Source organism: Typopeltis vanoorti, chromosome 17, assembly GCF_054136105.1.
Source record: "Typopeltis vanoorti isolate ZY-2024b chromosome 17, IOZ_Tvanoo_1.0, whole genome shotgun sequence".
Classification (NCBI taxonomy): Eukaryota; Metazoa; Arthropoda; class Arachnida; order Uropygi; family Thelyphonidae; genus Typopeltis; species Typopeltis vanoorti.
Window position 1 is genome coordinate 68,256,337 of NC_143565.1, and position 17,870 is coordinate 68,274,206.

The 17,870-nt window shown below is 36.4% G+C and overlaps 1 protein-coding gene across 1 annotated transcript in view; it reads left to right on the forward strand.

The window, feature by feature from the left end:
- Positions 1-17,870, forward strand: part of Vps13B (vacuolar protein sorting 13B) — a 1,316,993-nt gene that overhangs the window by 924,330 nt on the left and 374,793 nt on the right. The window contains exon 36 of the mRNA XM_090406926.1: positions 2,118-2,201. Within this exon, the coding sequence (XP_090263052.1) occupies positions 2,118-2,201 (84 nt within the window). The remainder of the gene's footprint in view (positions 1-2,117; positions 2,202-17,870) is intronic.

Here is a 17,870-nt window from a genome sequence, read left to right on the forward strand (position 1 = left end):
GTTTCCTCCATTCCTAAGCTTCTTCAACAACCTCCAGAATATTTTGCCACCTTCTTGATATTTATTTTCTATATTCTTGCCAAAGTCCTCCCATGACTTTTGTTTAGCTAGTTTTACACAGTGGTTAGCATTCTTGCATTTGTCTCTGTATTCTCTAAGAGCACAAGCTGACTTATTTGACAGGAACTTTTGATATGCTTTCTTCTTTTCTTTCACTGCCTCTTTAACTTCCTGTGTCCCCCAGGGAGTTCTGATTTTTTTTTTTTTTTTAAATAAAGTTCAGCAGAGTAAAATGCACTTTTTTATGTATTGAATAGCACAGATGGAAATTGTAAATTTTCTTTCCTACCTAGACCAGTAAGTGATATGCAAGTGAATATTTTATTCTATAATAGCAATAAAATAAAACTGTAAACCAAATTAAGGTATATGAATTATTATTATGATTCAGGCCTCCATGGAGTAAAAAGACTCATCATGGGAGGTCCTTCCTAGGGAAACACAAAGTTCATCATACCACATCTTAAGCTCATTTGACCATTCTCGCTCTCACCACTCTATCGGGCAATGCATTCCATGGTTCAACCAACCTCCATGCAAAGAAACCACTCCTCACACTCTTGCTCACAGTTTCCTTTTGCAACTTCTAGAATGACTCCTTGTCATCACTCCTTCCTGCTGTTCAACCAAGCAAAAAAACTCCCTGGTGTCAACCCTATAACCATCTCTCAACAGTTTAAAAGTCTCAAGCATATCACCTCTCTTTCTATCCACCAAATTCTGCAGTCCACATTCCCTCAGCCGATCCTCATACAATGTACAGTCCTGAAACCATCTTTGCTATCCACCTTTGTACCCTTCTCACAATTAATTTATCCCCTTCAAATCCTGGTGAACAAATCTGAGAACAACAGTCTAAGTGTGGTCTGATCAGGGCCCTGTTCAACAGAATGATAACTCTTTTATCTCTGCAGGTCAGTGTCCTTCTCATTATTGCAGCAATCCTCTGTGTTACCTTCACCACCTTTGCAAAATGTCCCCTAAATTTCAAGTTTCTATCGATCATCAACCATCAGATCTCTTGTCTCCCCTACTTCCTCCAGCATAGCTCCTCCAATAGAGTATGCAGCATCCCATCGATGTGTCCCAAACCTCAAGTCCTTACATTTTGCTGCATTAAACCGGCATCCCCATTCTTTTGCCCATCTATCTAGCTTATTCAAATCTTCTTGCAGGGGCTACTACATCTGTACTATTACTAATAACCCTTCCCAGCTTCACATCATCTGCAAACAACTGAATGTTCCCCTGGAATCCACTGACCTTATCATTGATATAAAAGTTAAACAATACAGGTCCCAGTACTGAGCCCTGTGGGACCCCCACTTGTAACTCTCTGCCTCCTTGAAACTACTCACCATACTCAACTCTCTGATACCTATCAGACAGCCAATCCTGAATCCAGTTGACCAACCTGACATGCAAATCCATGTGCTGCAACTTAAATATCTGCTTATCATGTGGCACCCTGTCAAATGCCTTCACTAAATCCAAGAAAATGCCCTTCCCTCATCTACTGCTCTTGTAACTTTATTATAAAAGGCTAGCATATTACTAAAACAAGAGTGCCCCTTCACAAATCCATGTTGACTCTCACAGATAATATTACCATCATCTGCACAATGCTGTATATGGTCCTTCATTAATTTCTCCAAGATCTTAACAACTACTGATGACACACAAATTGGCCTATAATTAGACACTTCCAGTCTGCTACCTCCCTTATGCAATGGCACTATCTTATCTTCCTTCAATTCCCTGGGCACCTTTCCCATAGCCAGATTTTCATTGAAAAGCAGGTCAAAGTAGCTGTCTGTTCTTTAGCACATTCTCTCAAAGCTTGTGGTGAAAAACATCCAGTCCCACAGCTTTACTGACATCCAGAGTATTCGGTATTTGGAACACACTCTCCTCCTGCACCACTAAACCTCTAATCTGCCCTATCCCTCTAGTATTAAAATTTACTCCTCCAAGATGAAAGTCATGCTTTTAAGTTTTGCAGTTTTTCATGCAGTTATGTCATGCTTTGTATTTTTTTTTTTTTTTTTTTTAATTAGGTACCATTGAAAGGAAACAGTTATCTAAACATTTGGTGCCATGTTTTTGATCAGAAACCAGCTGAAGGAACATTGGCAAGAATGGTAAGTAAACTTCAGTTTTTCTATCTGATTGAGCACATTGTTGCATTTCTAAAGTTATCATTATAGTTATTTTCATCATATTCATGAACTCCTTATTTCAGTTGTTATATATATTATAAGTGCAAGTATGTATAAGAACCAGGACTAATTTTTTTTTTACTTGATTTTTATCTTGAACAGTCTTGGCATGTTTCTTGTAGAACAGTGTGAAAAAAAAAATAACGAATCTCACAAGATTATTGATGTCATTAGGAGAGTGATATAAGCAGCAGAATAGTGAGGTAGAGGTTTTTTTTTTTTACCCCTCAACCTCATTGGAAAAATGATCATGAAGATATTTTTGGTGTGATAATTTCTGACAAGTTATATATGAGTGAACATATAAAAAAAAAAATAAAAAAAAAAAAGAAGAAGAAGCATGGATTTTGATTTAAAAACGGAAGAACTGAAGTCCACAAACAATCTGAGAGTTCTGAATTGCATTCTATTACCTTTCTGACAGATTGCTCTTTAAAAAAAATAAAAAAAGAACATTAAGGAGGTGATTTAGTGCAAAATCTAAATACCTAATATCTATATAATATTTTTAGTTATGAATTTGTATGCTGTAAACAAAAACTACTGCCATAATCTTAAGTTAAATTACAACAGTAGTTAAATACAAAAGTTTTTTTGAATTGAACATATTTTACTAATTGTGCAGTCTTTGAGAAATTTCTTTCTACTCAAGTATGCTCATATTAATGTATGCTACAAGAGTAATACAATTTGCACCTTGATAGACAACTGCCATAGTTGGTCTATATTAATGAGATGAACTAAAATATCCATATCCTAAGCATGTGTAGCCAACTAAATAACATAAATCATGAGCAGCTCTTTGCCCTATGATTTTCCTACATATAGAGTAGCCAAACAAGTCATTTCGACTTTGGGATTTATGACAGACAAAATATCATCATATATCATATTGCAAAAATGGTTTGGTAGGTAGTGACATATGCTGTGAAGAATGTAATCTTGTATGGAGGGAGGTATCGGTATGCATGAAAGGGAAAATGGTGTGAAATGGTATGCACAAAAGTGATATTTAAGCGATTTAAAAAAAAAAAAAAAAGATAAAGAAAAGTTTGGTACAATTTTGAAATTATTGAGGCTTCACAACACAACACAGGAATTTGAGCAATTAGAAAATTCTTGGCAAATAGCAAGAAAAAGTAAGAAGGAAACAAAATGCAAAAAGTAAAGGAAAATACAGGCAAGCAGAAACAGGAGGAAAAATGTATATGGTGATTTGCAGTGATTCTTTGTTTAGGAGTGTGTTTGGACAAGGACAAATAAGCAGCAAAAACATGTTTTCTGGGAGTGAAGATTCATGACATAACTTAGATTATTATATGCAATCAAGTAGAATGAACTTCCATTATTTTTGTCTTGGTCAGGATGAAATGAAAGGACATAAGTGTAGCATGTGAAAAGATATAAGAACTGTTTAGCAGAATAACTCTCATCTTTTCATATGCCAAATTTATTCCTATCATACTGTTGTATAACTGACTGGAAGAAATAGCATGTAGTACATTGATATAGAGTGATTTTGAGGGTTAAAGTATTTGTACTTGCAGGGTGAATTATTGTGATTGGATTTTGTGATAAATGCTCAGAAAATTGTTCACAAAAAGGAATAGTTAGAGCAACCAGATGTGTCTAGATGGTTCCCTGACAATGTGGACACATGCATTAAATTTATGTCATAGTTATTGTTATTATTCAGTCTCCAGGGAGTCAAGAGACTCATCATGAGAGGTCCTTCCTGGGAAACACAAAATCTATCATACCACTCCTTAAACTCATTGACCGTTCTTGCCCTCACCACTCTATCAGGCAATGCATTCCACGGTTCAACCACCCTCCATGCAAAGAAATCACTCCTCACCCTCTTGCTCAGAGCTTCCTTTCATAACTTCCAGGGATGGCTCCTAGTTATCGCTCCTTCCCACTGTTTTCCACCAAGTGAAAGAACTCCCTAGTGTCAACCCTGTAACCACCTCTCAACAGTTTAAAAATCTCAATCATATCACCTCTCTGTCAAGGTTGAAGGTAAACATATTGAACATGTTGTAATATAAATGCCATTAGATGTAGACCTTAATACACTTTGGATGAGATTCGTATGCCTCCTTGTTCAGGAATAATACAGCATTAAATTTGGTAATTACATTTTGGACCACCCTGTAGATACATGGGTACAGTATTTTTAGGAAGGATAGGAAAGGAAGTGGTTTGATGCTAATGATATTGGATGACACATGTCCATTTAGGTTAGATAGCTGTAATTGCAATATTAGTTTTCCATGTAGCAGTGAGTTTGAGTCTATTTGGTGGGAGGTGAAGTTTAACAAGATCAAATAAGTATATTACTGTGTATCCTTCTCCTCTGTCCAAGGAAGCAGCCACTTTATTGTAATAAGTAAGTAGATTACTAAAACATGACCTCCCTTTAGCAAATCCATGCTGTCCATCTAAGATAATACCATTGTTGTCAACCCATCTCTGTATCCTAGTTCTCACAAGCTTCTCCAACAACTTAACCACAACACCTAACACACAGATATGCCTATAGTTTGATGCTTGAGTTCGATCACCTTCTTTGTGAAGTGGCACAATCTTGCTCTCCTTCCACTCCTTAGGAACTTGGCCGAGTGTAAGACTCGTATTAAAAAAATATTTCAGGACAGCTGTCAACTCCCTGGCACATTCCTTCAGAATACACAGTGATATATTATCAAGTCAAACAGCCTTATTAACATAAAGTTTGCTCAACTCCCCAAACACCTCTTGCTCACTTAGAGTCAGTCTCTCCTCCCCATCATCAACTGTTCTCAATCTCTCCATGAAGTCACATTCACAAGATTGAAAGAACTTTATGAACTGCTCATTAAATATCTCCACCACACATTCTGCAACAGCTGTCTTTATACCATTTTCTCCATTCAATGTCATCCTTTCATAATCATTTTTTCTTTTGCTGGCTACATATCGAAAGAACTCCCTAGGATTCTTTTTGGCTTCATTAGCTAACTGCTGTTCATATCTCTCTTTAGCTACTCTCACCAACCAAGTCACCCTCCTTGCCTGGTCTTTGTAGACCTCATGAAATTGGTTATTTCCACTTCTCTTATGCTGCCTCCACAATGTCCTTTTTCTCTGTATCGCATGCTTGATCTCTTTATTCATCCATCTCACACCTACCTTATTTAACCTTCTCACCCTTGGAATACACTTAGACATTTCATCTACTAGATAGTTTTTCAAAATCCCCCAAGCTGAGTTGATCTCTTTTCCAGCTAACTCCTCATTCAATGCTACACCTGCAAATATTAAAGTGGTATATGCGACATAAAGCTCAATTCTACATCTACACAATAGCAAGAAACTGAGGTGTATGAGGAGGAGGTACTGGAGCTGTTAAATAAAATGGGATGTGAATTTGACAATAGGGACTGATGTCAGATCAGCACAGATGCTAAAAGAGTGTTCAGCTGAAGTGTTTGTTCCTTTGACCTTGCTATATAATTTGAGTCTTTGCACAGGGAAGATTCACAGGAGTGGAAGAATGTACGAGGGTGTTCTGAAAAGTTTTAAGTTCTCAGCCTAACAATGAAAAACGAATGTATAATTTCAAAATTATTTTTATTTTTCAGCATAATCTCCCTTAAGACTAATACATTTATTCCAGCAATGCCCCAGCACCATTATCCCATCCCTGTAGTGGTTCTCAGTAAGATCTTCAAAATACCCCTCTACAGCTGCAATCACCTCTTGATTCGAAAAAAAAAAAAAAAAAAAAAATGCTGACCAGCGAGGAAGAGTTTTAGTTTTGGGAAGAGCCAGAAGTCAGAGAGAGATCTGCACAATTCATAGTGCAGATCTCTTAATTTTCCCATTACCAAAACACCTTTGTGGACAGGTGCATTGTCCTGATGAAAGATGATTTTTTTCTTCTCCAAACCAGTTTTTTCTCATGAATATTTTCATTTAGTCTGGTTAAAAGATCGGAATAATATTCCCTGGTTATTATTTTACCCTTTTCAAGATAATTAATAAACAAAATGCCTTTAGCATCTCAAAATACTGATGCTACGATCTTCCTGCTGATGGAACCAACTTTGTCTTCTTTGGTGCTGAACAACCTTCTGTCCACTGTTTTGACTGCTGTTTGGATTATGGTGTGTAATGGTGAATTCAAGTCTCATCCATAATAAATCTATGCACAAAATCCATTTTATTCTTGTTAAAATTCTCCGAGCATTGCTTAGAGATTTTTATGTGAGTGCGTTTTTGATCTGCTGTGAGCAAGTGCGGCACCCATCTTGCACAAAACTTTTTCATTTGTAATTCTTCATGCAAAATATATCCTACACATTCTTTTGAAATGCCTATAGTCTCAGCAATTTCATGCACTTTGATTTGCCAGTTATCCACTACCATATCTTGCACTTGATCAATGATTTTGGTGTTGTTACACTTTTTGGACGTCCTTCAAGTGGATCATCTTCAAGGCTGTATGGCCACATTTAAACTTGGCAGCCCATTTCTTAATTGTTTAAAATGAAGGAGAAGAGTGCCCATAAACTTCTATGAACTTCAAATGAATTTCTTTTGGCATTAAACCTTCTTTTACAAAGCATTTTATAACTGCACAATACTCAATTTTATCCATTTCAAGGGATACAGACAACACTTTGGTTCAGACAGCTGTATAAAACAAACTACTTGATAGAATGATTTGCAATTTCACATGGATGCTTATGACAGATGTACCAACTTAGAAAAAATAAATAAATAAATTGTGCTGATAGTGTTGCCATCTATGGTTGCAGCCTAGAACTTTTCAGACTAACCTCATATGATTATCCCATTGCCCAAGAGTAGTGTATAGAGTGATGTGTCTATCAACCTATCAGTATCTCTGGAGTGGTGGTGGTGAAAGTTTTGGAAATGTTGGTAAGGGATTGCATATAAAAATGGGTTGACAGAGAATCTATAATTTGGATTTATATGTATGGATTTACTAATTGAAGGTCACATCTGAGTAATAATTACATTTTATAATAAGGAGATGTTTGAGTTAGATAAGAGGAATGGATACACCATGATACTTTTTGGACTTTGCTAAAGCTGAAAGACTGTTGCATGAACTGTTGAATATGGGTTTTTATTATAAAATATTAATGTCGATAAGTGGATTGCTGACTGATAGAGATTAAAAAGTGGTGTGTGGAATATGCGTGTACAAGATTTAAGGTGACCAGTGTGTATCCCATGGGTCATTCCTTGGTCCAGGCAGTCTTTACATTAAATGATAGTGGGAAGGATTTAACAGGTGACACAGCTATTTGCTGATGGGGCAAAGATAGTCAGGATAATCAGGAATGCCACCGACATGCAGTACTTAGAGAATGATTTGAATGAGCTGGAGTTGTAGGCATGTGAAAATGATTGTCATTTCAATTTTAGTAAATGTAAAGTTGTTTTGAAATTTGGTGTAATGAGATATCCAATCACTATTATATTGGCAGGATTATGCTAGAAGATACTGACTAGGCTTATGGATCTTAGAGTTTTAGTAGACAGGAAGTTGAAATTTAGGGACCATATAGCAAAGATAGCAGATACAACTCATAGGATAAGTAATGCTGAAACGAACATTGATCTGAGAATAAGGAAGTCATTTTATCTTTTTACAGGACATCTGTCTCCTGCTTTCTGAGTCATTGTAGATATTGTAGATATAGTAGAAAGAGAGCAAATGGGAATGTTGAAGTTATCGTGGCTGTGGAATGTAGATTATGGAGGTGGGGAGAATTTGTGGACTGCAGACACTAAAAGACAGCAGAAAAAAGGGATGATATGATAGAGATCTACATTTTTTTTTTTTTATTTTATTTTAATAACGAAACCTGTGGTGCGTTCATAATTAGAAGAAACACATGTATAAACCACAGTGGAAATTATTTAATTGTAAATATTTGTAAATGTCCTAAGTATCTTAGGACATCATCAGTACAGTATTTAAACAAAAATTAGGAATAACATACAGTTAGGGCGCATGATTACAATAGAATCTCAATGAAAACATGCATAACGTGCTAAAGTAGTACAAAAAAAAAAAAAAAAAAACATTAATTATTTAACACAGTTTTGTATGATAATTTCCCATACTTCAGGAATAGTAAGAACGTCGTTGCGGTTTAGGTTTGGTCTGTGTAGTAGGGCTTCAGAACTTTCTTTGTATAAACGTTCATGTTTAAATAAAGATCTATGTAAAAGTTTAGCCTTTTCCCAATGGATCCTATGGTTTGGATTTTCAATTCCATGTTGAGAGAGGCCAGATTTCTGCGGTTTAAGAAGACGAATGTGGTCTTGATGTTCCGAGATGCATTTCTGAACAGACCTACCTGTCTGTCCAAAGTAAGATAATTTGCATGAGCATGGAATCTCATAAACACCAGGTAACATCAAGGGTGAGAATTTGTCCTTAGGAGAAGGTAATAAGTTGTAAATTTGGTTGATAGGTTTGTAAGTAGTGGCAAAATTGTATTTCTTCATAATTTTAGAAAGACGTTCTGAGATGCCTTTAACGTAAGGTATGGGAATCCTATGCACTTCTTCCTGTCTGGTTTGATGTAGTTTGCATCAGGTTACTTCACCTGGAAAGGTCAAATTTACAAGCAAGAGGAACAGCAATGGGATCTCCTTTATATCACCAAACCTAGCAAATTTGTTTCTAGAACACCATGAGGAAAAAATATTCACTTTTGAACCCAAACCAAAAATTTGGCTAAGATATGTCGATGATGTATTTGCAGTATGGAATCATCCCGAACCTGAATTACAACTGTTTCTAGATAAAATTAACCTTCTTCATCATCGCATCAACTTTACGTTAGAAAAAGAATCTCCACAGGGTATCTCTTTTTTGGATTTACACATCAAAAGAAAAGAAGACGGTTCCATCGCCACTTCCGTCTTTCACAAGCCTACATTCTCAGGTCATTACATTCACAATTCTTCTGCTCATCATCCATCTCAGAAATCTGGCATTATTAAATCACTAGTTTCCAGAGCACACAAATTCTGCTTCTCTGAAGAATCTTTAAACCAGGAATTAGAAGTTATCAAAAATACAGCCATCCTAAAGGGATATAATCCCAAAACAACTCAAAAAATCATCAGTCACTTCTGCATACATCAAACCAGACAGGAAGAAGTGCATAGGATTCCCATACCTTACGTTAAAGGCATCTCAGAACGTCTTTCTAAAATTATGAAGAAATACAATTTTGCCACTACTTACAAACCTATCAGCCAAATTTACAACTTATTGCCTTCTCCTAAGGACAAATTCTCACCCTTGATGTTACCTGGTGTTTATGAGATTCCATGCTCATGCAAATTATCTTACTTTGGACAGACAGGTAGGTCTGTTCAGAAACGCATCTCGGAACATCAAGACCACATTCGTCTTCTTAAACCGCAGAAATCTGGCCTCTCTCAACACGGAATTGAAAATCCAAACCATAGGATCCATTGGGAAAAGGCTAAACTTTTACATAGATCTTTATTTAAACATGAACGTTTATACAAAGAAAGTTCTGAAGCCCTACTACACAGACCAAATCTAAACCGCAACGACGTTCTTACTATTCCTGAAGTATAGGAAATTATCATACAAAACTGTGTTAAATAATTAACGTTTTTTTTTTTTTTTTTTTTGTACTACTTTAGCACGTTATGCACGTTTTCATTGAGATTCTATTGTAATCATGCGCCCTAACTGTATGTTATTCCTAATTTTTGTTTAAATACTGTACTGATGATGTCCTAAGATACTTAGGATGAAATATTTACAATTAAATAATTTTCACTGTGGTTTATACATGTGTTTCTTCTAATTAGAGATCTACAAACTTTTGAAAGGGTCATACAAAGATACCTGTAGATGGAATTTTTCATTTTATGGAAGTAGGGAAAGGATGAGAGGCATCCACGGAAGTTGAGAATGAATGCAGTCAAGAAAGGGATGAGATTTTTTAAGTAGAAAGAATAAGATAACGAGAAACATTGAAAAGCTCAAAACTAATCAATACCTTTTATACATACAGGTTTACAGTGATATAAACAGTAATGTGAGAGAACAAAACACGAGCAGCATTACAGAGTAGTATACAGAACATTAAAAAAAAGAAAGTACATTTTTTTTAATGCTCTTTTAATGACTTTCTTTGAAATATATGCATATTTCAAAAGTGACTTTGTGTATTATGAGTATATTGAACTTAATTATTTGTGAAACATATTATTTTTCGTTACCCTAGGCATGTTTAAAACATGCTGAAAAGGTCTTAATTTCAGGTTGATACGAGTAATACATGGGGTGGTGGCAAATCCATTTGTTCAAAAATATTATGTTGACTTTCTAGTATGCTGAACTCCTCATGAGTAGAGTTAATAGAAAGTAGATATGCTGCTTGGGCACTGCTTCAAGAGCTATTTAAACATCGCACGTCTTGGCATACATACTTGCGAATGTATTCCAAGCATCATAAGGCTGAATGAGGTAATTGTAAAATGGATGAATGAAGAAATTAAACATGCACTCTGGATGAAGCATAAGTTAAATACTGGCAATAATCAATTGCATCAAAAGTAAAAAGTGCAGCACAGAAAGGCGAATCAGTTGATGACAGCAAAAGTACAGTAGGAGCAGAAATTGGCAGTTAGAGAAGGGGAGGTCCTTCAATAAAGTGGAAAATTGAAGAAGGAATGATTATGGTAAGATGATATTAGTCTATGAAAATGGTAGATAGGTAACTGCTGCAGAGGATGTATTGGGTTGGCAAATAAGTTTGTTTGGTTTATGCATTAGTACAAGTTTATGCTGCTTCGCCTGTCGCTATTGTTGCACTACTGTGCAATGCTATTGTGCAGTTGAACGGCAACATTTCACATAATCTTTCAGTGAATTTTCGTTTGGCCTACTTCAGTTGCGTGTGTGTAACATATTTTTAGAAATGGAAGGAAATAACGTACGTTACTGGCATATAAATTATAAATAACGTACATTACCGGCATATTTTGCTTTTTTATTTCAAAAAAGGCAAATGAGATGTGGAGGCCCATAAAAAATATGCAGCGTATATGGGGATGGTGCCTTAATAGAACGCGTATGCCAAAAGTAGTTTGCCAAATTCCGTTCTGGAGATTTCGATGTCAGTGTCCTCATGCCAGTCGCCCAACCGAGGTTGATTCGAGTTGTGAAGGATATCGTTGACAAAAATCCATTACAAACAGTGCGGGAGATTGCTGCAGTACTGAACATATCCCATCCAAGTGTTGAAAACCATTTTCACAAGCTGGGATATGTTTTCAAAAACTCAATGTTTGGGTGCCCCATGAATTAACTGAGGCCAATATGACTGCTCGCATATCCATCTGTGATTCGCTGCGACGTCGCCAAGAAAACAACGCACTTTGAAGCGGATGATTACAGGAGAGGAAAAATGGGTCACGTACGATAACGTGGTACATAAAAGATCGTGGGGGCACAAGAGCGAACCTCTGCAAACAACCTCAAGCAGGATTGCACCCAAAGAAGATCATGCTCTCTGTGTGATGGGATTATAAAGGTATTGTCCACTACGAGGTGTTACCATCAGGTAGAACGATTGATTCAACTGTCCATTGCTCAGAGTTAACATGACTGGCCTGTGCAATTAGCACAAAATGTCCTGAATTGGCAAATCGGAAAGGTGTTGTCTTTCACCAGGACAAGGCCAGATCCCACACATTGTTAACAACCCTGAGTAAATTGTTATGTCTTGGCTGGGATATTTTGCTGCATCCTCCATATTCACTGGACCTGGCATCTTCCAATTACCACTTATTCCGAGTTCTCTGTTCGAATTGCAGAAGTCTCTGAACGGGAAAACCTTTGCTAATGAGGAGGCTGTCAAAAGACACGTGAATCAGTTTTTTTGCAGTAAACCACAGGAGTTTTATGAATGCAGCATAATGAAGTTGGTGGACAGATGACAAGAGGTCATTGATAAAGAGGGTCAATATATAACTGACTAGTATGTATTATATATATATTAAATTAAATGTGCTTCATTCCACTCTGAAAAGCGGAATGAACTTATTTGCCAACCCAATAGTTCAGATATTGAGTGAGCAGTTTCATCAGGGAATTATTTCACAGGATATCTATATTAAAATTCAGATATCCCACAAATTAAAAATAATTTAAAGTTAATAATTTTTTAATAATGTATTATTTTGTGAGAAAAATTTGGTATTGAAACCACATTATTATGTAATTAAAGAGTTTAATAAAAAAAATAAACAATTAAATCCCAACAAATTTCATAAGTCGTAAGACTTACATCATTGGGGTGCTGTCCGCACGGTTAGCCTAGTGGCTTTGCGCTTCGCAACCATATGCCTGGGGAAGGAGTGTCCTAGGTTTGATTCCTATCGCCGACGTGAGGAGCTTAAGGATCTTCCTCAGCCATAGCCAAGTTAGCCGGTCTTGGGTATGGACAGCAGGGTTTTCCCCCCCTAGTTTATCTGGGGTTTTTCATCCTGCAAGCAGGCAAACCGGCCTCGTGAACACACAGATCTACAGCCATAAATACTTAACCTCCCATGAGGGGGAGCTCAACTCTCCCCAATAGGGATGGGGAGGAAAAAGGAGGGAACTCCATACGAATAAATAAATAAATAAATTGGGGTGCTGGTTCATAAACGTTTTACGCAACAAAAGCCTATTAACAAATAATTACACATATTAGTTGCTTTTGATAATTTCACAACTGTGACATATAATTGATAAACTAGAATACAAATGGTAAATTCATTACCGTATGCACATGTTGGAACATTGCTAGTTGTTGCTACCACGTTCTGTGGTATCGCACATTCTATATCCTAAGTCTGTGGCAGTTAAATATTTGATGAAAGCAGATCATATTTGATACAAAATTAAGCCTTGATTTTTATTGCATTGTATAGGGATTCTAAACATTTGCGAGGCTTCTTTAAATTTTCTTATAAAACAGTTATGATCAATATATGACATTTTTGTTTGTTGCTAAAGTACTTGATAGCCAGTGGTGGTTGTGAGGAATGCCAGGCCTACATAACAAATGCCACAAGAGCAATGAATCTCATAAACACCTGGTTTTTTCATGGAGTGATGTGGTGGTTTTGGTAGATGCTCCACTTTTACATTGATGTAAGGCAACATGATTGCATTCTTGAAATCTTGTTTAAGTAATGGAGTTATTACAGGAGATGTATTACATGTTTTTCTGATCATCTTGGGTTCAAAACCATTAAGTATAAGGTTCTGTTTGTGGTAGTCTTCATTTCTTTTAATTGACAAGATTGATATATTGCATGCCCTCTCTCGTAAAGTTTTAATTTTGCCTATCTTTTGCAATGGATGGTTATATGAAGCACTGTTTAAAAATCTTCCCGTTTTGGTAAGTTTTCTGCATACGGAAAAGAATAACTTTTTTCCCCCTCTTTGTTAAACTCTTCAATTACATAATGATGTGGTCTCAATACTGAAAATTTCCCCTAGAACTGCTAAACTACAGAAACTTACATTTGCATGTACAAGGTATTATTTTCTAAAAAATTTTAGTTAAATTTGTTTTAATATGTCTCAGGCAAGGCGTTTTGAGATATTATGTTTTATTTAAAGAAGTCTTATTTAGATATGAAATATTATGAAATTTAAATTAGATATTAGTTCTTAATTGTAATTTTGTATGAGCTGTCAAGTGTTGAAATGTTTATACATAGATAAATGTTGTTTACAAAATACATCGTAATGATGAGGGAAGTGGACATTACAACTATATTTTCAGAAGTGATTAAATTAACTTACCTCAGTGCACAAATCTTGTGAAACGGAGAATTGTTATAAGTTTACATAATTATATGTAATAAATTATAAACTATATAATTATAACATAAATATATAAAATATCTAATTATGTTACATAAATATATAAAATATATAATTATGTAGCATAAATATATCATCATCATGTGTATCAAGGATTTAGGCCTAACGTGGCCTATTCTGGCCTGAAGTCATCGTTGAATATTTTAAGAGAACGTCCTGGTTTTCTTTTTCCTAATGGCTTGTACTTTAAGGCTTGTTTTGGTAATCTTTCTATTTTCATTCTTTGAACCTGTTCCATCCATTTATGTTTATATTTTTTAATTTTTTCTGTTACTGATTTTTGGTTTAATTATTATTATTATTATCCAGACCTCCATGGAGTCAAAAGACTCATCGTGGGAGGTCATTTTTAGGAAACACGAAGTTTATCATACCACTCCTTGAATCCATTGACCATTCCCATTCCAACCATTCTCTCAGGCAATGCATGCCAAGCTTCAACCACTCCATGCAAAGAAACCACTCCTCACCGTCTTGCGCACAGCCTCCTTTAATAATTTCCAGGGATGGCCCCCTTGTCATCGCTCCTTACCGCCGTTTCACCAAGTGAAAGAACTCTCTAATGTCTACCCTGTAACTGCCTCTCAGCAGTTTAAAAGTCTCGATCGTATCACCTCTCCTTCTATCCTGCAAACTCTGCAGTCATATTGTACAGTCCTGAAACCATCTTTGTTATCTGCCTCTGTAACCTTTCCACAGTCAATTTATCCCCTTCAAATCCTGGGGACCAAATCTGAGAACAATAGTCTAAGTGTGGTCTGATTATGGCATTATACAACGGAATGATAATTCTTTTATCTCTGCAGGTCAGCGCCCTTCTCAGTATTGCAGCAGTATTCTGAGTCACCCTCACCACCTCTGTAATATGCTCCCTGAATTTCAGTTTTCTATCAATCATCACCCCCAAGATCTCTTGTCTCCCCTACCTCCTCCAGTTCAGCTCCTCCAATCGAGTATGCAACCTCCCATCGATGGATCCCAAACCTCAAGACTTTACATTAATTACATTAATTCTTTCATGATTTCTTCATTTCTTTTGTGATATCAAATAGAGTATACTTTGCAGTTTTTCTCATAAACTTCATTTCTGCTGTTGTTAATCTTCGTTTGTCTTTTTGTTTTGTTGTCCATATTTCTAAGGAGTGGAAGGAGGGCAAGATTGTGCTGCTTCATAAAGGAGGTGATCGAACTCAAGCATCAAACTATAGGCCTATCTGTGTGTGAGGTGTTGGAGAAGCTTGTGAGAACTAGGATCCAGAGTTGGGTTGACAACAATGGTATTATCTTTGATGGACAGCATGGATTTGCTAAAGGGAGGTCGTGTTTTAGTAATTGACTTACTTATTGCAATAAAGTGACTGCTTCCTTGGACAGAGGGGAAGGATACACAGTAATATACTTGGATTTCGCAAAGGCTTTTGATAGCTGGTAACTGGTAATTAGCTTACGGAATTAACAACGCATATGAAGTTTTAATGAATAACTTCAATATTTCGGCAACGTCACGTTGCCATCTTCAGCAACATAAAAATATGGTATGTGTGTGCAGGCACTAACAAAAGCAAATGAGGAAGAAGGCAAGAAACTAAGATTGTTCCTAAAGTCGTAATGGTGCCCTCTGGTGGACTAATTGGGTTGTCTTGGCCATTGGGCTGAAGTTCTCATAATGTAAGTCTCCCAAATTTGGGGTAGTTTCATGCACCCATATTTGTTTAATGTTGGAACGTTTTTTAGAGCTGCTGATGATTCCTTCAATAATCTTTCGTACTTGAACTTGCTGTGGTGTATTATTTTAGTTTTCTTCCAACGAATTCTATGGCAGGTATCTAAGGCATGGTCTGCTAGCCCAGAGTGGCTGTACTGGTGAAACCAGATGTAGTCTTTGTGTTCCGAAATCCTGATATTTGCTGTTGCCTGTTTGGCCAAAGTAGGACAATTTGCAGCTGCAAAGGACCTGGTATACATCAGGTAGGTCTAGGGGAAGTGGTTGGTCTTTGGTAGAGCAGATAAGAGATGCCAAATTTTTATATGGTCTATAACAAGAAGTCAGGTTATATTTTTGAGGATATTGGTTATTTTCTCAAAGGTGCCCCGGATGTAGGGGATAGTGATAGATTTAGTGTAATCTTTATTGTGGAGGGGGGGGGAGGGGAGTTGTGGTTTATTGGTTTTAGTATTTTTTGGATATTTTTGGGGTTATAGCCATTGCCTAAGAAAGTGTTGAGGATGTCGTTTAGTTCAATGGTTAGGGCATCGTCATCCGAGCAGATTAATTTTGCCCTGTTATATAGTGTTTTTATAACCCCATATTGTTGTGAGGGGGGGGGGATTGCTGATGAATGTATCTGCCTGTATGGGTGGGTTTTCTGTAAACAGAGAAAACCAAAGATCCATTAAGCTGGTGAGTGATTAAAGTATCAAGGAAGGGGAGGGTGTTGTTTTCCTCTTTTTCTAAGGTGAACTGGACTCTGAAGTGTTAGTTGTTTAAATGTGTTAGGAAGGAGTGGAGTGTATCTGAGCCATGTGGCCAAATAGCAAACACATCATCCATGTATCGAAGCCAGATAATGCTTTTGATAGAGTACCTTATGATAAGTTGACAGTCAAACTAGAGCAGGTGGGGTTGGATATTAGATTAGTACATTGGATTGGAGACTGGCTATCTGATAGGTATCAACAAGTTGTGTATGGGGGTGCGATATCCAGGAAAAGGAAAGTCACTAGTGGAGTGCCTCAGGGATCTGTTTTAGGGCCATTACCATTTAACTTGTACATTAATGATATTGGCGAAGATTTGGATGGAGATGTTTAGTTGTTTGCAGATGATGCAAAGTTGGGACGAACCATACTGACATCAGAGGTCGTAGTATATCTCTCAGATACAATTTACTGTCAAATATCACAAACCTTTACATAACATGTGTTAAACCAAACTGACAGCAAAAATCGGTGCAGAATATCACTCATAACATATGAACGCACAGCTACTCATGACCTCCAAGCTATACACTGAATTGTGTAAGAATATTTCTATTAAATATTTTGCATGTATCTGTCAGATCAGCTGCGAGCTCCGCATGGTTAAAGGTGCGCTAATCAAAACTCTTGCCACGTATATCAAGGAATTGCCACAATTAATTTCGTCGCGTTAACCAAATCCCATGTTAAGCAAGGGATACCTGTATTTCATTAGTTTGCTATTTAAAATTCTGCTATATATTTTGTAACAGGAATTTCGTATGCTTATAATGCTATATTTTTTAGGGTCATCTCTATTACCTTTTTTAAAGATAGGAATCACAATGGCTTTTTTCCATTCTATTGGGGGGTTACCAGTTGTATAAATTTTATTTAAAAATAATAGGAGTCGTTTTATTTGAATCTTGTTCCTGCATATTTATACAGTTCTGAACCTAACTTTTCTTCTCCAGGTGATTTTCCGTTTCTTGTTTCTTTCAGGCTGATTTCTAATTCTTCTTTAATTATTTCCTTTTCATTTTCGTTAATTGTTTGCCAGTTGTCTTTTTTAAAATATTAACTGTACACAATTCTGTGTAGAAATTTAGAAATTCTTCTAATTTCAATTCAGTGTTTAATTTTATGTTTTCTTTAGTATCTGCATTTAGGCG